The 24,320-nt window shown below is 37.0% G+C and overlaps 2 protein-coding genes across 2 annotated transcripts; both read left to right on the top strand.

Moving 5' to 3' along the window:
• Positions 1–858: 858 nt before the first annotated feature.
• LOC126456080 (CCHC-type zinc finger nucleic acid binding protein-like) lies at positions 859–1,459 on the top strand. Its single transcript, XM_050091837.1, has 2 exons — positions 859–862; positions 936–1,459. The coding sequence occupies exons 1-2, from the start codon at positions 859–861 to the stop codon at positions 1,457–1,459; spliced, it is 528 nt and encodes a 175-aa protein (XP_049947794.1).
• Positions 1,460–9,524: 8,065 nt separating this feature from the next.
• LOC126457346 (uncharacterized) lies at positions 9,525–12,431 on the top strand. The gene is made up of 2 exons (XM_050093568.1): positions 9,525–9,674; positions 10,576–12,431. Exon 2 carries the CDS (start codon positions 10,666–10,668, stop codon positions 12,232–12,234), a length of 1,569 nt encoding a protein of 522 aa, XP_049949525.1. The 5' UTR covers positions 9,525–9,674; positions 10,576–10,665; the 3' UTR covers positions 12,235–12,431.
• The last annotated feature ends 11,889 nt before the right edge of the window (positions 12,432–24,320 follow it).

Below are 24,320 nucleotides of genomic sequence, written 5' to 3'. Positions count from 1 at the left end.
TAAACTTGATAGAAACTAACCAATCTTTTCTGCCTATTGCAATTCTGTAACCTATTTTCAGGAAACTTATTTGCTTCAAACCAAGGAGATTCTCTCCCTCTCATCTCCGATATAAAAGCTGACAGAAATTTATAACGAACCCATTGTCGTTAATGTCCCTATTGCGCTACGCAGTTCACACCTACTTCATTCTGGTATAGTGAGGCTGTGTCAGGACATGACATAAATAAATGGTGCCAGGTGTGGGGTAGTTTCGGAATTAGGTGGAGTTGTAAGGAGAGTAAGAGAACAAAGATTAGCAGTTGTGTCACCAAGTCTCACCGCAACAAGAAGAAGGCGTTACGAGTAGCAGCACTCAAGATTCGCAAGCAGAGCCAGAGCACCACGAGCAGCACAGAACATCGCTAGTAACATCAAGACATCTAAAAAAGGCAATCCACTTAGACAACTTAAATATAAGATCCCTTGTGCTTGTATGCAGTGACGTTCTCCAGTAGTGACAGAACAGGTATAAGTGCTAAACATGTGTTACTTCTTGTTCCGAAAACATTTGAAGGTGACAAAAGAGTTCATTGAGAATGTGAAAGTTGTAGTCGTAAAAACTGAGGATGCAAAATTATTGTTTCAATATGTAAAATCAAAAATAACTGGGGATGCTAGATCAAAATTATTAGTAAGAGAGAACACAAATAATTGGCCTGAAGTAAGAAGCATTTTAGAAAAAAATTATGTGAACAAAAGAACTATTGACTTTTTCGCATGCAAAATGTTCCAAACTAGACAGCATCAGGGGGAATCAATTGCCTCTTGGGGAAATAGAATAGACGAGTTATCTAAATCGTTCAAACTTGCCGTAGCATGAGTAACAACTAAGGAACAATTAAAGTGTTCAATAAAATTGGTTTATGGTCTAAGCCGTGCATGTTTTATTCAAGGGTTAGCGAATGAAAGAATACAGATGATTGTACGCAGTCGAGACGAAAACATTAATTTAAGTGAGGCTGTAGAACTCGCACAACAAGAAGAAAGAGTAACCATGTCAATGAGAGAAAAGAATCAAAAGTCAAGGGAAATAAGCGGGCAGAATTATCAAAGAGACCAACCAAAGCAGATGAAGTGTTACAATTATGGTAAAGTGGGGCACATATCCAAGCACTGCAACAGAAATACCAAAGTAAGATGGATGCAGACACCCAGCAGGGCAGAAGAAGCACGGAAATTTCAAAATTATTGTTACCATTATGATGAACCAGGGCATGCAGATGCGAAATGTAATAGAACTATTATACGCGAAAAATGCCAGAGGCGTGGGCATAGGGAGAAAGACTGTCGAACTCCTAAATGTTATCGGTGTAATAAATATGGGCATTTAGCATCGCAGTGTAGAGAGAAAATAGAAAAGTTCCGAGGAAAAGGGACGGGAAACGAATCACGTGGTATGGGCAGCAGTCATGCATAGCCACTGTTAAATGGCCCAAGGTTAGGGCAGCAGGCTGTGAAGCTGAAAATGACGTAATGATGCCTTATTGCAATGAATTGGGTAAAGAATTGATGCTTTTAATAGATACAAGAGCCCATATCAGTTTAATCAAAGAAGAAGTGATAGATAGTGGAATGCCGGTGAATAAGGACGTGGTACGAATGTTAAAAGGATTAACACAGGATACGATGAACACACTGGGTACAGTGACGTTGAATTTATGGGTAGCTGGAAGGGAGTTAGGCGAGCATACTTTCCATGTGTTAAGAAAAGACACAGATGTCCCGTATAATGGTTTGGTAGGTAGAGATTTCCTACAAAAACAGAGAGCAGTCATTGATTATGGCGATAACCGACTAGAAATAAATGGGAATAGTATTCCATTGATCACAGCACTTGAAGGCGAGTTACCAAAGGGATGGAGGGAAATACAAAAGTTTAATGTACCGATGGTAGCACGGCAAGGCCGTCAGAAAGATAAGAGTAAGCTGAACGAGTTACATGAAAGGAAATATTAGATCAGAGAGTTAAAGGGACAACGCGTTATCAGTAGTAGTAACGGACTAATACCACGGTCAGGTGAGGCACGGTCACACACGCTGACTCAAGGCCAGGCAAGTGAAGGTCGCGACTGCACGGAAACAATTGGTCCCAGACATGAAAAGGTTATGAGAATCCGATTATTAGAGCGTAAGATGATTTCGGAAGGCGAAGAGATTATAGTACCGAAACAAGAAGTAATGAAGGGTATATACTGTACATTCTGGAAGGTCTAGTACGAAATACGCAAGGTACGTATATTATTAGTGTGGTGAATACGAATGAAGTAGAACGTGACATTAGTTCAGTGTGTTTAGTTAATGAACCCTACATGAAGAATTAGTACTAAGAAGAGTAACAGAAACGCCAGAACATGCAGCGGATCACAAGAATCGTATAGCACAGGTCAGAGATGCTTTGCGAACAGAACACTTAAATGAGGAATAAAAATATGAGGTAGAGAAATTGTGTAGTGCATATTGTGACATATTTCACTTAAATTGCGATAAATTATCGTACATGGAGACAGTAAAGCATGTACTTCCACTATTGCCCGAACATACAGGCAAAGCTATAAATGTCAGACCATGTCGTATACCAGAATCCCAGAAGGAGGTATTACGTGAGCAGATAGAAAACATGTTGGCAGACGATATCATCATAGAAAGTCAAAGTCCGTGGAATGCTCCAGTATTGTTAGTTGAGAAAAAAGTAGATGTCAGTGGGAAACGAAGATATAGGTTGGTGACTGATTATCGTAAGGTAAACGAGATTTCAGTAGGAGAGGCGTTCCCAATCCCGAATATATCGGAGATCCTAGACCAGTTGGGGAAGGCTAAATATTTTTCCACTCTAGATTTGGCCAGTGGATATCACCAGATTTTAATGAGTATGTATGACAGGGAGAAAACAGCATTTAGTGCAAATTACCAACACTATGAGTACAAGAGGATGCCTATGGGATTGAAAGGGGCACCTAGCACATTTCAAAGACTAATGAATGTTGCACTGTCAGGATTACAGGGAACGAAATGTCTAGTATATTTGGACGATATTATCTGCTATGGAAGTTCTTTAAGAGAACACAATGATAAATTGGGAGAGATTTTTGATCGACTTAGGGAACACCGGCTGAAATTACAGTCAGACAAGTGTGAATTTCTGAGAAAGGAGGTAATATTTTTTGGACATAAAATAACTAATAACGGTGTACAGCCAGACGAGCGAAATGTAGAAAAAGTAAAGAAATACCCAGTACCGAAGACAAAGAAAGAATTAAAAGGGTATTTAGGGCTAGCTGGATATTATCACAAATTCATAAAAGATTCCAATAGAATAGCAGCTCCTTTGATAAATTACTAAAAGATAATGAGAAATATGAATTGGGAAGGCCACAATAAGAAGGGTATGAATCACTGAAAGAGAAGTTAATAAATCCTCCAATACTAGAATATCCTAATTTTGAAAAACCTTTTGTGATTACAACAGATGCATCTGGAATAGGAATTAGTGCTGTTCTATCACAAGGCAAAGTTGGCAGCGACCTACCAATAGCATATGCATCTAGGTCACTGAATAAAGCAGAAAAAAATTATTCAGCTACTGAGCTGGAATGTTTAGCATTCTTATGGGCAACAAAACAGTTTAGACCATATGTGTTCTGAAGGAAGTTCACATTAGTCACAGATCACAAACCATTGACATGTATTTTTAGCGTAAAAGACCCATCCTCACGTTTATTAAAATGGAGACTGAAACTAGAAGAATATTCATAAGCAATTATATACAAACAAGGCTGACTGAATGCTAACACATATGCATTAAGTAGAATACCTTGACAAGATGAAGAGGCCCACATAAAGGAAAATCCAGTAAGAGAGTCAACAGAGACTAACGAGTTAGATAAAGAACCAGTAGATCTAAGTGAGGAACAGAAAGCCGAAATATTGAAAGAAGTACATGACAATCCATTGGGGGGACATCAAGGGATCCACTGAACGCTAGACAGGTTGTCAAGGTACGGTTCGTGAAAGGGAATGAAAAGAGATGTAGAGGAACACATGAGGAAATGTGATAAATGTCAGCAAAATAAATTTACTCAGAGTAAGACCAAAATGCCATTGGTAATTACAGATACAGCGGAAACCACGTTTGACAAATGTTATATGGACGTAATCGGTCCATTAGATGTAACTGCTCAAGGCAACAGGTATATTTTAACTTTTCAAGATGGTTTGAGTAAGTTTACCGTAGCAATACCATTGGAGAGAGAAGACGCAGATAAAGTAGCAGAAAAGTTTGTAAAAGAAGTTATCTTAAGGTATGGTATTCCTTCAGTGTTGTTGACAGACCGACGTTCAAATTTTTTAAGTCAAGTTTAAAAGAATATGTAAATTATTGACAATACAGAAGATACAGACAACAGCTTTCCACCCCCAAACGAATGGAGGTTTAGAGAGGATACATCGGACTTAATGGAGTATTTGAGACACTTTATGAAGGAAAATCACAGCAATTGGGATAAATGCATTACTTACAGTGTTTTTTTTTCGATAGTACCCCCATAGCAGTGCAGGATATACTCCTTTTGAATTGATGTTCAGAAGAACAGTGAACTTACCAGGAGTGCTACAAAAGGAAGCAGCCACAATAGGTATAATTATGAGGATTATGTACACCAATTCAAAGCTAGGATGCAAGAGGTACATCGAGTAGCGAGAGAAAATATAAAAGAGGCCAAAGAGGCAAGAAAAGTTTATTATGACAAAACAGAAAAGTACAGAACGTTTAAAATAGGGGATAAAGTACTTGTAAAGGACGAATCAGTAAGATGTGGGAGATCAAAGAAATTAGATTCTCAATTTAGAGGCCCATACGAAGTAATAAATGTAGAATTGCCTAATGTAGCATTAACGACCAACAGGATGCAGGAATTGAAAGTTCATGCGAATAAATTGAAACCGTACTACTGAGATCAAGATTTCACTTACAGACCCATCATGATGCCCCCAACTGCTATGATGTGGATGCGGTGATTCATTAGCGGATGGTGGACCAATAACTGGCAAGTTTGTGGAGACACAGACAGGATTGTGGACGTTCACAGAATACAGACATCGCCAGGGATATATTACCATCATAAAGGCGACGTCGAGATAAGCAGAACAACCTGGAAACTGGTAACTTACGTGAATCTGAGAACCCTAGATGAAAGGTTTCACTCGGTAAGATGAGTAGGACTAAGAGCGAAACAACAATGTAAAGAGAGATTAGAGCAACTCAATATTAGTCAGGTAGAATGTAATAGACTAATTCAAGGGGTTTCGCACAATGTAGATCGATTACAAGAGACACAGTCCTTAATACATCAATTAACAAGACCAGTAAAGCGACAGAAAAGAGGAGTTCTCAATTTTGTAGGAGAAATCAGTAAAATCTTATTTGGAACCTTGGACGAGGCAGATGCTGTTTATTACAAAAAGCACATCGATCAGATGGAATCTAGATCAGAACAATTACTGAGACTCTCAAAAGAACAAGTGGCGATATTTAGGGCCACATCGTCAGGTTTAAATAGAACTGTGGATTCAGTTGCTACCAACGAGCAATTGCTTAAAATGGAATGGATAAACTAGAACAATTTATTATGTACTCTCTGAAGATTACAGATTATGGTCTGAAGAGAATTGCTACATTCATGACGATCAATGAACAACTCTTACAATTACAAATTTTGTTTAATGAATTAGGTATGGAATATGATAGACTTGTAAGCACAATAGTTCATGCAGAGAAGGGAATGTTAGCCCCTCACATTGTAAATCCAGTGCAAATTGTAGAGTATTTAAGATTAATGCAAAATGAGCTGAGAGAAGTAAAGTTTCCAGTACTGCTCATGGAGGAGTATTGATACATATTGTTAAGAATTATGGAACTTGATGTATTTGTAACTGAGGATGTATTAGGTTATGTAATTAATCTTCAATTAATTGAGAATAATGAGTTTAACTTACATAAAATGTTGGCATTACCAATTAAAATGACCTCAGGTGAAGACCAATATGCTTACATACAACCAGAGAAAGAGTATTTGCTGACTGATAATTCTAAGAAACTATATGCTAAACTGTCCTCTGATCAGTTAGATTGTAAGGAAATGGACAAGCAAAGAAGTATATGTAAACAAACCTTTGAGTTAATTTCAATGTACAATCAGGAAGACTGTGAAGTGAAATTATTACACGACAATCACATCCCAAGTAAGTGTGTCAAGAAAATGATCTCATTAGAGAGAAGTTTGTGGACTAGTTTAAGTACTAACGAGTGTTTATATTTAATACCTAAGGAAGAAGACATGACCATTTTGTGTAGCACGTATCCAGCTAAGGATATAAAATTAAGGGGAATGGGAATAATCACATTCAAGAAAAACTGTAAAGGTTATGGATCACACACACACACACACACACACACACACACACACACACATATATATATATATATATATATATATATATATATATATATATATCCAGTCAGACAAAGTAATCCAGACACATTACACTAGGAGAGACAAAATACCAACAGTAAATATGAATTTAGATTGTTGTGATGAAATAGAGACAAAAACTAATACTTCAACAATAAAACTTGAATTACCTTTGAAGTACATCACATCCAATTTAGATGATTAAAGAGTAGTGGGTAAAAGACAAGAAGACATTGATAAATTCATAAATAAAGAACAAATGGAATTGGAATGGGACAAGAAGGTCCAAACCTATTCTTTTGTTACCTATATCAGTATAAGTGTAATCATTTTCGTCATTGTATTTATGTGCTGTACCAAATGTAGTTGTTGTACATGTTTGTTTAAAAAATTCTTTGATGGCCCAGGAGATGGGAACTGCTGTCGATCTTTTTGTGTAAAGACGACAGTAGTACAGACACCTGAACTTAATCAAATACCATTAAAATCAGTAAACAGAGACGAGGAAATGGTCATATATGAAAGACATCCAAGACACACGGATGACAATGTAATTATAAACAATAGACGTTATAATGTTTTTGTAACTATATTAATGGCACTTTAGGTAAGTGCACATGAATGTAATTTTGGGGGAAGTGTTGTGCCTGTAGAAAATTTTAATTTTTATTCTTGCTTTTGTGACCATAATAAGAGCCCAGGCTCCATAGGCAAACAGCCAGCCGACATTAAGAAACAGCCCACCAGGACTTAGGGACAAGATAAGCGGCGGAGGCTGCACAAGTATGGCTTGTTGATTAAATAACTTAGTGTCTGACTTCCTGCCAGAGGAAGCGGCATGAACCAAACTTGCGCCTATGGGAAACTAGCTTACCTGCCTTCTGCATTCAGCAAAATATATAGCTCAAGTGGAATTCAGCAGTCATTTTATTCATTCATTTACTTTTCAGGTGACAATTTGTACTCTTCTAGCAACACTTCTAACAGCAGATTTGATGACCTCAAATTCTTTTTGTGATAAATCAATTAATCAATTTTTGTACCCTATATTGTGGGATTACATTCTGTTTGTGAACTCTCTGTGAGCTCTTGAGTTGGAATCTGCACAATTGCATGTTCGTCTGCCAGACTTATTTCAGTTGCCACCATCTTGGACGGGTTACCAGCAGAAAATTCACATGGTGCACATAGGAACCATTGAGTATGAATATCTATGGAGTGATGATAGGCTACTGTGCATGTTGTCAATATCAAATTGGGCTAGTCACATGATTTTAGGATGACACTGCTTGTGTACAATTATCAGTAATAGCGAAACTTGAATATTACTTTGTTTCACATACCTTTCTGCATGTTTGAGTCTTAGTAACAGGTATGGTGCAGTACTATTGTTGCTATGAATGTGCAGAAAACTACATGAAAGGGGGAACACCTTCTTTTCATAGGTATGTACAACATAAATATATTTGTAAATGTCATAGTGATACGAGGCGTTTTATATGTTGAAAAATATCGAGATTTGTGATTATAAAGTCTTTTCCTGCAGAGATAATTTTTGCGACCATATGGCCATGTATTTCTGAGACAAGTGCTAACTAAATCTGCGAATGTGTTTGAGTAAACTGCCAGTCAGCGTACACATATTGGTTCTATGTTCATACGCAGCTAAAATTCATACAGGGCAGTCTGCTTAATTTCATCCAGTTTATACACGTTCTCAAACCCTTGTGTGTATCTAAGTATTTCTGCAAGAGACAATTTTCTATAAAGTGGCATTGTAATATGATTAATTAGCACAGATTCTACAATATGAATCCGTGCAAAAGCCAACAAAAAAAATATTGTTGGCTGTCACTTCTTTTCTTATTCCAAAATTCGAGCATTGATCTCGTACTCATTATTTGTGCGTAGTGTATAGTTTTACTTTTCTGATGGAAATGTGTGACGAAGGCCTCCCGTCGGGTAGACCGTTCGCCTGGTGCAAGTCTTTCGATTTGACGCCACTTCGGCGACTTGCGCGTCGATGGGGATGTGATGGCGAAAAAAGGTTATAGATATTTTACTTATCTACAAAAAGCAGAAGGGTAAATAAAAACCGAAAATAATAATGGACAAGCAGTTGGCGTAGTCGGTTGCAGTATTTACGGTACACTTCCAAATGCGTTGTTATTTCGTAACACTTAAGCGCCATCAACTGTGTCATTGTAATTCGACAATATAAATAAGTACAATAGAAAATGCAAATATATATATATATATATATATATATATATATTTGCATTTTCTATTGTACTTATTTATATTGTCGAATTACAATGACACAGTTGATATATATATATATATATATATATATATATATATATATATATATATATATATTTGCATTTTCTATTGTACTTATTTATATTGTCGAATTACAATGACACAGTTGATGGCGCTTAAGTGTTACGAAATAACAACGCATTTGGAAGTGTACCGTAAATACTGCAACCGACTACGCCAACTGCTTGTCCATTATTATTTTCGGTTTTTATTTACCCTTCTGCTTTTTGTAGATAAGTAAAATATCTATAACCTTTTTTCGCCATCACATCCCCATCGACGCGCAAGTCGCCGAAGTGGCGTCAAATCGAAAGACTTGCACCAGGCGAACGGTCTACCCGACGGGAGGCCTTCGTCACACATTTCCATCAGAAAAGTAAAACTATACACTACGCACAAATAATGAGTACGAGATCAATGCTCGAATTTTGGAATAAGAAAAGAAGTGATTGTTGGCTGTCGCTCATTCCGTTAACGAAAAAAAGGAAATGAAGTGGGATCTGAACTATGACACTGTGGCGAAAAAACACAATACCATTGCTTTTCACATCTTTAAGCCAACTTCAGTTTCCGGTATCCAGCTGATAACAGATGTTTGTTAACTGGTCTCCGAGGGCTATTTTGCAGTTTTGCTTGTGTATGCTTTTGTGTGCTGTGGAAACGTGGCTGAAAATCTTTGCCATTAGCGCGAATTAAACTTTCTACCGCCAGACAGCGCTTTTATCACTGTTCGTGAATCAATTTAGAGTATATCTTTGAATATGTTCGTGTTTTCCTGTTAGGGAAAGATATAATTGTTTTTGCAGATGAAATTTGGAAATAAAGATTTGTTGCGAGGCAAAGGTACTGAAGTATCTAATATTACATTTTCGAATAATTAACATAATGAAGTATTTCTAGTTTAGCCTTGGTGTTCCTTCTACCTAATTAATTGCTTGGTGTTTTAGCTTTAAAGCATATGCGTTCCAAAAAGTTACGTGTTTGTGGTCGTATGTCAAATGAACCCAAAACCAAATTGCCTTTAAACCTGTACGCTTCTTCTGTAATAGTGTGATAAGACGGAAGTGAAAGTGATGAGTGGTGAATTAACTCAAAATGGCCACCATATCGCTTGAGATCAAAGTATGCGTTGGAGATTGCCCTTGTATGACATTCACTTCACAGATTGAATTTGATCGTTAAACATATTCTGGGTTTTAGACATTTCAAACGATCATATTTGATGTGCCCCATCGTTTTCGCGACGCAACTGCTAGGAAGTGCTGTACTTACGGTGTATTTACTTGCGTTCTTGCTGAGAAGAGCAACAACAATTTTGCTTTGTGTGTATTGACATACTTTGAAATACATCGACATTGCTATGTTGATGTTTTTAAAGTTTGGAAGAACAAGTAGTAAACAAAACATCGTTTAAAATTGTATATATAGATAATGGAAGTCAACTTTTCCATTGTAGTTTATGACTCAACATTAAATTGATGAAAATGTAGACACCTGTAAAACGTCCTTATTGGACATCCTGTTTATACAGCACACAGTTCGATGCTTTATCTCCGCCACTCTTGCTGTCAGTATGTGGGTGGTGGGGGATGAGTGAAAGTAATCTAAATTCAAGTGACCCTAATTGCGCCGAATTGAGTTATCTATGTTATATACCCTATAAGCAAAAAAGAAATTTTATTGCCCACAAGTTCATTTGGAAAATAATTTAACATTTCTCAGAAGTGTCATTTATGTTTTGCAGGTTCTTGTCACGTCATGCCCATTGTGCCACATGCTTCAAGATGACAAAATTTCGTAGCAAGAAGTTGCAGTGCGGTAATCATCATAAGTGATGGGTCAGCGGCTTAGTGACCTAAGAGGTTACTTTGGCGTTATGGAAGACGAAGAAACTGGAGTAGCAACATCAGGCAGTTTTCATGTTACTGGTGAAGACTCAGTGTCTGGAAGTCCAAGTGGAAGCAATAGTAATGCCTGTAGCACAGTTGCAGATAATACGACAGAGGCACTCAGTTGTCCTGAAAATAGTGCAGTTCAGGTTGTAGAACATGTTGATCAACATTTTGAGAGCATTTATAATATAGGTATTGAGGGCTTTAGAATAGATGAAGCAAGTGTAAATGTGGTGGAAAGTGATTTGTGCTCTTACCATACTGAATATTCCTGTATTGCAAAAGGTGACTATAATTGTGTTGATGAAGGCACATCCAGTGCAGCTGAAGAACAGAATCTGGAAATATTAAGTGGTAGCTATAATGGACAGACTCTTACTCTTGTAAATGGTAAAAGATCAAGAACCAAACTGGGAAGATCATCAAAGGAATTGGGCAGCTGCGGCAAGAAGAAAAGAAATCATTGGGTTCTGAAATTTAATTGTGCTCGCCTGAAGGGTGGTGGAAACTGTGGACCAGTGTCTGCAGATACAGATATTGCAGAGCCCAATATCAGTTGTGAATCTTGCATATGCACAGGCTATCGTAGGACAGAAGATCACCACCTAGGGGCAGGTGTTATTTTCAAAGCAGGTGCTGGAGAAACTGGATTACAAGAGAGTAGCAAGACAAATTCCACTGTAAACCCACCATCGAGTGACAATACATTACGAGCAGTGGTATCTGCAGAACATCTCATTGACATGTCCAGATTTAACCCTGAAGATTATCCAATTGAAGATTGTGATGAAAGGGCGAGAATAGAGCGGGCGAGAGAAATTGCAGAAGGTGTCGAGCCACCACCTGGATTTCTCCCATCTGCTCACATCCAGATCTCACTTGATGAATTCACAGCATTCTTCCAATCACATTTGAATTTCCATCCATCAGCGTTCTCAGCGTGTCCACAAATAGACATGAATCTGTCGTCAGGAATACCAAGAACTGTTCACACCCAAGTGGATTATATTCATTGTCTGGTGCCTGATCTTCTGCAGATTACTTCTTGCTCATTTTATTGGGGTAAAATGGATCGTTATGAGGCAGAGCGATTGTTGGAGGGCAAACCTGAGGGTACATTTCTTCTTAGAGATTCTGCACAAGATGAATATCTGTTTTCAGTTAGTTTCAGAAAATACGGGCGATCTCTGCATGCACGCATTGAACAGTGGAACCACCGCTTTAGTTTTGATTCACATGATCCAGGTGTATTTGCTTCACCAACAGTTTGTGGTCTTATTGAGCATTATAAGGATCCATCGTGTTGCATGTTTTTTGAACCGATGCTTACAATACCACTGCACAGAAATTTCACATTTCCCCTGCAACACTTGTGTCGAGCTGTTGTATGTAGCAGGGCCACCTACGATGGATTAAATCAGTTAAACTTGCCTAAGTCTCTGAAATCCTATCTTAAAGAGTATCATTACAAACAACGTGTACGAGTAAGACGACTTGATTTAGAACAGTAATCTAATAATTTACTCTGCTGTAATCTTTTCTTTTTTTGTTGTTGTTGACTAAAATAAGTACCAAAGAGGTGCTGGAATGTTTATACTGTTTGTGTACAGTGTTTTATGAAGTTTGTTGATGTATATTTTATGCACAGGAATACTTGTTCTGTAATAATAGAAAAATGTGTTAAATAGTAAATTCATGTTCTTATCTATTTTTGTAAGGGTTTTAAACCTTATGTTTCTCCCAGTTGAAATCTTGATTAATTTTTCATTATTACATTTTTCTATATAGTGTCTCAAATACACTGTAAAATAGAAAAGGTCCATCAGAGTAATAAATCTGTTATCGGGTAACCATATCCGTATAGCCCTTCCTGGTAACTCAGGGACAACATATGTTAAGTATTGTCTCAGCTGCAGTGTGGTTGTGATATACACTGGCCAGTTGTAAACTAACACCTAGAAGTAAAAGTACAGGAAGGACAGTTTTCTTAAACACATTTTTCACTAGTTTTTTACTAATGGATGTCGAGAATTGGCTCAGCCTTTTCATTTTGGTGCATAAATGAGTAACGCTCATGAAGTTCTCTGTTAAAATCCATGGCCTAGTTCAGATGATGGAAGGTTTGTACAGTGGTTTAATCGTGATGGTATGTAAACTTCACAGATATATGCAAGTCCTAAATATACCCATATAGTTTTTTGCAGATAGGCCTAAAGTACAATTAAGCAGCACATAAATGGGCTACTGCTAGATTCTTCTAGAATATAATTTATGAACATTACAGGCACACAAAGTATTTATCTTTTAGTAGACATGTTATGAGATTTGTACTGGTGAGGTAGGTATTGGCAACATTTTTTAAATTATTTTCTTGCCTTACAAATACACGAATCACAGAAATACTGGATAAAATAGAAGTAATGAAAAATTAGTATGAAAGTTGTCTTCATATTGCAACTAAGAAATTTTTCAAACTAACTCCCTGTAGCGCTTGTTCACAGCTTGTAGATATTGTTTAAAGGGTATGTCTGCTTATGCCCATGTTTTGTTTTGCATATGCACCCTTGTCAAGCATTTAAAAGTGACTGATGCAATGTCGTGGCACAGAGATGAGTTACGTAAACACTAGATAGGGATCTGTTTGGAAATGCTTTTTATTTCTAATATTGTCATTGTGAATTGCACAGTCTAGCTTAAATTCTCTTGTTATTAACCACAAATACCAATAGAAAGTGTGTTTTTGATATGCAAGTAAGAATCTTGAAGCCCCTAAAACAGCTTTTGTGAGGCATTCAGTTATCAGCTGTACAAAATATTCCTGTTGGACCCTTCAGTAGAATAACTACTTTTTCACCTTAACAGAACATTGTGCTGTAGGACAGGATGCTGAATGTTTGGTAATAATCTCATCTGCAGATCAACATAATGAGAGATTTGTAAGTGTGAACCTGCCAGGCACTTTTTGATTAACACATTGACTGCCACAAGGCTGGCAATGGCTACACCTTATGCGTGACACTGTGTGCCAGCAACGACAACAGAGCCTCACTACTGATGCGGTGTCGTGGCGGCTGGACATACATGACTTCGTGCAGCACTAAATATGTTGGCTTATCCCTGTGCTGGTGTGAAGCCTCACCCATTATATCTCCAATTAATTCTATTTACATTAGCAGCATGCTATTTTAATTTATTTGCATGAGCATAATCTTAGTCACTAAGATTATAGGTTAAGAAATTTGCTGTGAACCATCTGCAATAACTCCTGGCAGTTTTGGGTATGGATGTGTTTGAAGAGTTCTCCACTGTCTGGTATATCAGTATGTCAGGAGCTGGCCAAGAACTGGACCTTGAATTACATCATATTTAAGGTTTTCTCCCCAAATATAGTCTCATTCCTTTTATTTTTGGCAGTACAAGATTACAGTACTGGTTGAATTATTCACTGGTTCATATAGCTTAATGCAAAAGCATTCTGGGATGCGGGACAGAGGCGAACCAAACCCAGATGAGTTACAGTGGTGGATTACAATTGTTGTTGGTATGCTTTTGAGCCAGTGATTTGTTGGCAGTTTCCCATACTCATTTGGGCAAATGCTCATCTCAAATCTCTGCTTCACAGAAGTACAGTTAAAAATGATAAAGACACAAAACAAAGGTTTGCAAAAATCTAATGCCTGCTGGTGTAGTATAAATTTAGTAGCCAGTGATTTGAATTTAATACAATTTGTCCATACTCCAGTTTTATGATTCAATATTACCTTCACTACTGTGAGTGTATTTCATGCGTACCAATACTCCAACGTGATTTTTTTAATTGGAATTTTTTGTGCATAGTGCTGGATGTTTGCCTTGCAGATGCCACTGAAGAATTTGCATGTTTGACTGTGTGCATTTTTAAGCATTAATTAGAGCTAGTCTTCTCGGTTAAGTAAAGGTATTTCTTTCTGACTACAAGATTATGCTGTTGCTGCAGTTGTCCCTGGCCTGTTGTAAAGAAAAAACAGGATTCATAGTTAAGGCTATTTTGGGGGGAGAAATTTTCCATCTGCTGCTCCTATTTCTCCATCCTGTAAATTCTCTCTGGTGGTATATTTGAGTCAGCATTTATGATTCTCTGAAACTTTACATTTACCTTCATTAAACTTGATTGGTTGGGTTATGTTATTGCTGCCATTTGATAATTATAGTCAGTGAACCATGTATGAGGAGGATCACACGTTATTTCAAGAAAGATCCGGATTTAGAAACAAAAATATCAATTGTTGCTGCACAGTGTCTTGAGAATGTTACTGTGGGATAAACAACATCTGCATGTTGGTATCTTGGCGTGCCCTTGATCCGGGATGAAATCTGTATTGAAATTTCCACATAGAATCAGTTCCCAGTTGTTTCTAGTAAGTAATATTAATGCCTTCCCTAGTTTCTTGATGAATTTTGAAACATTTGCGATTGAGGGACTGCACTTTTAGAACCACAATCTCAGATTTCTGAGTGTTACTGAAGTACACATTTATTTTTCAGCTACCTGTAGCAATATAATGAACTCATCTTCCTTTTTATTAAGCTCAAATCTATTATGGTTGATGCCTTTGTGCTGCCATCTTTTTTTCTCCACTGATTGTTGCAACTGTTATTTCAGAAATATTTACCTTAGAAACAGCCCCATGAGAATGCTGGAAATCATGTAGATTCAAAAACAGTGCTCGTTTCCCTGAATGCAAATGAAAATTGTACATGTAACCTCTTACCAGTAATATTCACAAGTACAAACGTGGTTGGAAATAAACACTTGTGTAAGAGTGCGTTACACCATTCAATGACTTCTAAGCTCTTTATTTACATATTTGACAGAATGTTCCACAGATGACACATTCCTCATGTGTAGTTTATATTACAATCCAAACTGTCCCCTGTAGCCCTAATAATCACTATACAATCTTCTTTACCAAGATCATTTTCCAGAGAACATATGGTTCAAATGGCTCTAACCACTATGGGACTTAACATCTGAGGTCATCAGTCCCCTAGACTTAGAACTACTTAACCCTAACTAACCTAAGGACATCACACACATCCATGCCCGAGGCAGGATTTGGACCTGCGAGCCGGCCGAAGTGGCTGTGCAGTTCTAGGCGCTGCAGTCTGGAACCACGAGACCGCTACGGTCGCAGGTTAATCCTGCCTCGGGCATGGATGTGTGTGATGTCCTTAGGTTAGTTAGGTTTAACTAGTTCTAAGTTCTAGGGGACTAATGACCTCAGAAGTTGAGTCCCATAGTACTCAGAGCCATTTGAACCTGCGATCGTAGGAGCAGCACGGTTCCGGACTGAAGCGCATAGAACCACTCGGCCACAGCGGCTGGCCCAGAGAACATAAATGAAATTAAATCATCATATGGCATTGTTGGCCGGGAGGCCCCAATCAAGGGAGTTCGGCGGTCATATTGCAAGTCCTTTTTAGTTGATGCCACATGGGCGACTTGTGAGTCAATGATGATGAAAATGCTGAGAAGGACACACAACACCCAGTCCCCTGGCGGGAATCAACCAGGCCCCCTGCGTGGTAGGTGGTAACACTACTGCTACACTATGGAGGGGACTCCCAGAGAACATAAATCACAGGTGACATCATTGACACACACACACACACACACACACACACACACACACACACACACACACACACACACGACTTCATAGTTAAGGCTATTTTTGGGAGAGAAATTTTCCATCTACTTTTCCCATGAGAGCAGCTGTCAGTGATTAGTGCTCTTTATTGCTATCATGTCTGAAAGATGACTAAATGTCGCTGGTTGCTGGGTGGTTAGTAGAAGTGAATGGGCAAACTGTTGCAATTTTCTGCAAGTGACATGTCCTACAACAAGAAATAATTTTGCTTTACAGTGTATTTGTACTTGTTTGCTCCCTTCTGTTAGTTTGTTGCATGCCATCCATATCACTGAACTGAGAACTGAACACTTTGTATGTAAAAACCTATCTGCTTGCGCATGTAAATTGCAAATGCCACTCAAAAAGTAGGAAGATATTTATGATGTATGGTGGTGGCATGCTTCACAAAAGGCATGTAGAATTACGTTACACCACATGACGAAGACCACAACAATAATTGTGTATAATCATTCTTATCTTTAAAATAGCCATTCCAAACCAACCCATTTTTATAGATGCTAGACACATGTCCTGCCGACCTCATTTTTCTAACATGTACGCACTCTTGAGCACATCTTCCATATTTTCTCCTTTATTGATTTGATTCCATTCTATAATTTCCTCCCATCTTTAACTTAGCTTCAGTCAAGTGACTATTGTGGCATTCAAATTATTATAATTTTTTCGTCAGCGTTTTAAACCAAATACTCAACTGTGCCACTTTTATTGTTTCAGCAACTGGTAAATTGTCCCCCCTTCCTCCTTCTCCCCCTTATCCAGTTTACGAGCCAGAGAATAAGATTTTATGGCTCATCAAATGGGTGGAATGTTCCAATAGAGCTGAAGTAGGTGTCACTTCTGATACTTGCCATACATGTGTTCTTACCATACTCCACAAAAACAATGCTAACATTTAACAGACAGACTTGGTATAAATATGAGATGCATCACAGTTATGCCTGGACATCTAAATCTGTTTCTTGTAACATTATTTAAATGAATTACTTGAGACATTGTGATACATAAGAAACTAACCAAATAAATAGGAGAAATTTCATCAGTAAGGTACAATTCACTTCTGTAAAGCCTGTTAATGCAATCTTATAATCCTGTCTCAGTCTTATCCTTCCTTTCTCCCTCTCCTCTCACTAATAAGTTGATATCTCTTATGTTGATAGTTGCTGTCCAATGTACGTTAAGCATTTCTTTATGTATAGTATTAAAAATAGATGTTATATTGTAGACATGGAGTAATCTTAGGCTCTCCCACCACTGATAGAGAGAGAGAGAGAGAGAGAGAGAGAGAGAGAGAGAGAGAGAGAGAGAGTTTAAATAATTCTATTTTTGTTGATCAGAGAGAAACCTATGATATTTGGTTTTACAAAATTATTTGAGGAATTTTAAAGGTGAAATTTAAGAGAGGTTTTTTTTTCTCAGTCTATAGTGTCATATCAACAGTTCAAGTTTCCTTAGTGCCTGCACTTCTACAAAACTCTCAATTTTTATCTACACGTTCTCTAAAAGAATTTGTATCACGAAATGTGCTCTCTGGCAGTCATAAATTTTTACATAAGGTATTCCTGTTTGCAAAATGTACAGAGTAATGTCAATCTCCACAGTTACAAAAATGTAAAGAAAAGGATCCAGTTGATCTGTGTTATTAAAAACAGAAAATTACACAAGTTTAATCTTTTCCAGTATTGCTTTCAGTAATTTAACATCATCACAATCATGAACTGAGATATTGATGATATTTCCTATCGTACTTGGCAGCTGCTGAAGTCTTGTGCATTGTTTCTACATACTAGTTGCATTTACAATAATATCCTTTTGAAACTGTAAAAGGCAAACAATTTTTCCAAAAAGAAAAAATAACAAATGCAGATGCAAAAAGAATCAAGGTTTTTTCTGGAAACAGAAAACAAAGGGTTGTGGAATGGAGATTACTGGATTAAGGCTGTCGATTGCAACTGCATGTGTTTGCTACCTAGTGTGTGTTAATAAGGTTGATACAACAGTCTTGTTGAAATGCAATAATTTAACTAAAAATAAAAAAGTAAACCAGTTATCCTTAAATGAACATTTTAGGGTAGGGCTGACTGATTACAAATTACTGTAATCAGTCACATTTATTAACTTTCCACTATGCATTTTGGAAGACTATACCCACATTATAAAAAGTGGGTTTATATCAATAAGGTATGGCTCTATTTTATGTACAAATTTCAAGCAATATTTGGCACTTTCTTCTGAAGGTCAAAACCTAATTATCCTGTTCAGTTCACATCACATACTAAACTAAGCAAAGATTAGGGTATTATGCACTTGACTCTGGCACAAAATTGCTATTACTGCTGGTGAACTGAATCTCAGAACAAGCACCTGAATTCTCTGAATCATAAAATCTCTTCTTCGTACGGCTTTCACAAGCTCTGTATAATTCGAGAGTCTTATGTACAATTTTTTTTTTTTTTTTTTTTTTTTTTTTTTTTTTTTTTTTTTTTTTTTTTTACAGTAATAAACAAAGATGGCATGCAAATGTTTTCTTACTCTGCGATGTAACTATCGTCATCTGATTGTTGTGTTAAATTTAACAACATTAAATTTTTAAAATTTTCTATTTTTATTAATAACTTAAAAAATAGCTGGAAAGAACTTGAGCTGGATGTTAATTGTAATGTCTGACATTAACATAGAAAGATTAATACAAATCACCAAATTTTCCATTATTGCAGCCAAAGATGTCTTAGCTCAAGGTCAATGTATAGGGCTATCAATATGGGGGAGGGGGGAATTGGACGTTTGACTATGTACAACATATAGGGATATTAACATGGGATGAGGGGGAATAGAAAATATTAAACTTGGGCTGGATCTAACAGCTCACTGTTCCTTGGAATATGGAATGAAAAGTCCAAAAAACTAAGGAGTCTGCTAATGTAAGTATATGTACTACCGCAAGTACATATTAATGTTATGAACAAAATCTTTGCTTCTGAAGCACAAGTCAGAAGCTGCAACATAGTTCACTTGAAAATATCACAGAATAGTGGTTATGGTCAAATGCCAATAAATGAAGAAAACAATCATGGAAGTAAATTGACATGTTACTGATGACAGTAATGAAGCAGCTGCAGCCCTCTGAAGATAGATATAATGGTTCAAAGCCTACCGAAAAAGTATCGGTGCCTGTTTGCAGTTACCCTCCATGATCCTTAATTGGGTACAAGTTTTGGTACAGTCACATTTAGTGCTTAAGAAATGTGGAAGTAATTTAGTATATCATCTAAGGAATAACAAGTTTGGAACAAAAGTTTGCACAAGATACTATCTTTACTTAGAAATTATCCTTACTTTCATTGAGTTCAACTTTTTAATGTCCCACTCAGTGTCTCCCTTTAACTTGGGCAACATGAGGGAGACAAGACAAGTACACGATGAAATATCATACAGAGTGGAACATTCCACTTCCTCCATTTCTATTCCCCCTCATCCCATGTTAATATCCCTATATGTTGTACATAGTCAAACATCCAATTCCCCCCTCCCCCATATTGATAGCCCTATACATTGACCTTGAGCTAAGACATCTTTGGCTGCAATAATGGAAAATTTGGTGATTTGTATTAATCTTTCTATGTTAATGTCAGACATTACAATTAACATCCATTAAGTTTAATATTTTCCGTGAAATATCTAACTAGGATGAACTTGCTATTTTGTGATCATACAATCTGAGTCAGGTGGAAAGGTAAATACTTAGAGGGGTGAAAGTATTAGAGATTTTGGCTAGAAAACATCATATGAACATATGTCCTGTTCTTAACAGTTTATGAAGAAACTGATGAAAACAATGGGGAACAGGGCAAATGCAGGTGACAGTAAATGAAACATTGTGATCCAATGTTTTGTTTCATTGTGCACATTTTCTCACAAAAGATGTTCAAACAGTCCACCATAAACTGCAATGCATTTTGCAGTCTTGTGGACAGCTGCTGTGTAGATGATCTGTGCTCATTTGTACAATCCTTTTACTAGAGCACACGCTTGCAGGATTCGTAGCCCACCTCGACAAATTAAGAGCACTGCGACACAATGAAGTAAAGTCAACACTACGTAATCTAATGTCACTTTGGTCATATTTGCACGCGAGTGCTGGTGAAGATGGACATGCGACTCACTTCTGTGATTTTCAAACAGCTGTCTATGTCAGATATACAGTTAAGAAGAGTACACATGTTCATTTGGAGCTTTTGTTCAGAATCACCAATACTATTTATCACCCCTCAAAGTATGTACCTTGCCTCCTGACTCACCCTGTTTAATGGGCAGTCAAACTAAAATGAGACAGATGGAAAAAGCAAGTAAACTGTTTATTATTTCAAAAGTGATTACCATAACTGTTAATACGTTTATCTAAGTGTGAGACAGGATGATCAAGCCTTCATGTAAAAGTGTTTGCAGTTGCCTACAGAACCTTTATTATACCTGTGCAAACACCTCTCTGTCGATGGCCACAAATGCATTTCTTCAGGGCTTCAAAAATATGGAAATTACATCGGGAGAGTCTAGGACTGCATTCCCAATGAAAATTCAGCAGAGTAGTCTAAACAACTTTGGCAACATGTGGGCAGGCATTATCCTGCAACATAATGTTGCTGTCCATCAACAATACTGGGCATTTGGAATTGGTGTCCTTCAGTTTTTGCAAAGTGTCTATGAGCAGTTTATACTCTGATAATGGTAGCGCCAGCAAATCAAAGCTCACCAAACAAGGTTTATTGTTCCCAAAAACCATCTCCAAAACAACTTGACACACTAAAGGGAGACACGTCATTTTGAATTCAACACCTGAGAAAGCTGATATTGAAGAAAAAACTTTAAGGAAAATTAGAAGAAAAAAGAGAAAAGAAGTGTGAAGAGCATAAAAGTAAGCAATGTGAAAGTAACAGAGCTTCATGTGAAAGTGATGAACAAAGTGTAAAGATGAGATGTCTTCTGATGAATCAGAGGTCAGTTCATCACTAGATTTTGAGAGTTGAACCAAGATGTCATGACTCGCAACTATATTTTGGTAAAATTTCTGAATGATTTATTTTTTTGTAGCTAAAGTGTATGTATTATTTTGCAGCTAAAGTGGTGCCCAAAAATAAAAATAAATAAATAAAAACCTCAGGTTATGTACACCCAGAAGTGGAAGACTGCAGAGCACGTAGCTTGTATGTCACATAAAGATGTGATAACGTGCCTCCAATGTTGCCTGTGACTAAGAGACTGTCAAATTATATTCCGTTTCCAATTAATTTTAACGGACTCTATGCACATTGAATAGAACTTTTTCTATCTTATCATTAATAATTTAACTTATATATTTACGTTTTATGTGTAATCAAAACTATTCAAGTTTTACATTTATTAAAACATAAATCAATGTGATACATAAAATAAGGGCAATGCAATCTCTCATCTATACTGAAGTGATGCATGGAGCACACCAATACCCAACAGAAAACACTGTTCTCACTAGCTTTCAAGAACTAGCTCTTTTTCTAGCAGACGTACACATGTTCTGTGCTCCACCTATCAATCCGCTATAGATGAGCAGCTGCCATTCCTTATTTTATGTATTGCTCCATCCAGGAATTTTTGTCATTACCACAAATAAATGCGAAATAGTTGCCATGTTTTTTTGAGTTGAAATTTCTTTTGGTAATTAGCTGCCAAATTATTATTTTGTTCCAAACAGTTGGCAAAGAAATGTCCTTTTAAGTAAATACAAGCATTTTGTTCTGTACCAAATAACTGCACAAAAATCATCAAAAGCATAATTTTTGTTTCACTCTGTACTACTTTCCCCTACACGTATAAAAATAATTCATATTTCTTGCTGAGTGAATTTAGTGCTTCTGGTGTTAATAGAAGCACTCTAATTAAAGGGAAACTGTCTTTTCTGTGGGTAGAATAGCCATGCTAGGAAAACATTTTTGACTCTGGTGGGACTTCGAATCTCTCTCTTCTTTTTATCTTCCCCACGTTGAAAAATTACTTTTCTACAGATATGGTGGCCTGGTAAACTTGTGTCCATTTTTTGTACACTTCAGGTGGAGCATTACGTAAATTTCTATTCCTTAGTGAGAACATTAAAGAAAGAGGTACTTCTAAATTAATTCATCAATGAAATATCGCAATTCTTAGCCCCACAAAGCCTATGCTTCCTTTGAATTTCTGTAAGGTTTTCAAATGCAGAGAGAAAAATGCTTGCTCTGTATACATTGTATCTGATGATATAAGAAAAAATCTGCAAATTGTTTATGGAGCCTATATTTAATCGTAATTCTACAAGTATTTGTTCTCTCTCATAAATAATTCTGCTTGTGTAGGTTTTTGGTGAGCAGTTTAAATCATTGTGAAAAATAACGCAAAGATTTGTAGCCCAGATTGCACATAAACTGACTGTTTTCACTTTTAATGTTTCCACATATGAATGGGATATATGACTCTGTGTATAGAGAACCAGTAAAGTGCAGTGGTTAGCTGCCTACATGGAGCACATCACAAACACTGATAATACAAGTCCATACATCTTAAACCATGTGATGCTTGCTATACACACTGCAGAAGAATTGACTGCAATTTAAGGAGAGCCATCAAAACAAATATAGGGAAAAGTAAGGCGAAGAAAAACAACAGTGATTCATCAGATTATTTTAGATTAGCAGTTAACTTTGCATGCCACTGCATTAACGGGGTTGTAGAGGGATACTGCTTCATATAACAAGATTGTAGAGAACAAAACAAAGATGTACAGCATTTCATGAAATCCTCCCAGACTCCACGTCATGAGAACATCAGGAAGGGATGCTGAAAAATAAACAATGCAATGACAGCATAAGATGTAATTTGAAAACATAATTGCCACAATAAATTCTTAATATGCTAGACAAAAGACAGACTGCAACTAACACTTACTATCATGAAAATTGGAAGCACCAGAAAAAGAGAATGGTGGTTATGGATTCAGGAACTTGGCATCAATCTTATAACTGTCCTGTCAGAAAACTGAAAATAGGTGCCAACTATCTCAGGAATGCCTATTTAAAAATTCAAGACACAGAATTAAGTGAGGAATAAAGGAGTATAATATAATCTCCAATGTATCATTTCCATAGGGGTGACAAAGAGATGATTACACTAGTAACAGCACACACAGAGGCAATTAAGTAAACATCTGACATGTGATGCATTGAATGAAGCAGAAGATGCCTTAGAAAGTGGTACAATGGGAAGTACCATCTGCAGAGTGATTTGGAGAGTATCAGTGCAAATTTACCCACATGAAGTTATAACTGGTATTATATATTTAAAATGAGTAATATATGAAAACTTCAATTACAATACTGTTAATATTAGCAGCCATTCTTCTTGAGTTGCTGGAACAGTCCCAGTCACAACACAGATACTGTAAAGATAATATTACGTCTCTGTCAGCAGTTATCTTTCCAGATAACTGAAGGTCTCATACAGCATTTAATTATGGTCTTCCATTAATGTGCACTCTCCTGAACACTACATTAACTTCTACAAGCTACCATGGACTGTGCCACACTGGACTGGACTCCATGTCTCAGCTATGCAGGTAGCCATATGTACAAACAAATTGGGGGGTGACATTTGTGGACGTCAGACTAACATTTTCAATAGTTGCAAGGGAAACATACTGGGCGATAAGTGCTGATCTAGCATTGTAACATTAGTCACTATGGATGTACTATGTTTGTACAGTGGGATAGCTGTTAAAAAAGAGAAAGTACACCTATTTTCCAGTACCATGCACCTGTATTATCAGTTAATGACGGCACCTTCCTGGGTAAAATATTCCACATTTAAAATACTATCTCGTCATTGCAAGTCTGGTGCTCTGCAAA

This window comes from Schistocerca serialis, chromosome 2 (genome assembly GCF_023864345.2).
Source record: "Schistocerca serialis cubense isolate TAMUIC-IGC-003099 chromosome 2, iqSchSeri2.2, whole genome shotgun sequence".
In the NCBI taxonomy this organism is placed as follows: Eukaryota; Metazoa; Arthropoda; class Insecta; order Orthoptera; family Acrididae; genus Schistocerca; species Schistocerca serialis.
Note: the sequence above shows the minus strand (reverse complement) of the source record. Positions and strands in the feature narration are given on the sequence as shown.

What these genes read in the sequence shown, in the direction of transcription:
- LOC126457346 (XM_050093568.1), top strand. Translation starts at nt 10,666, where the DNA reads ATGGGTCAGCGGCTTAGTGACCTAAGAGGTTACTTTGGCGTTATGGAA.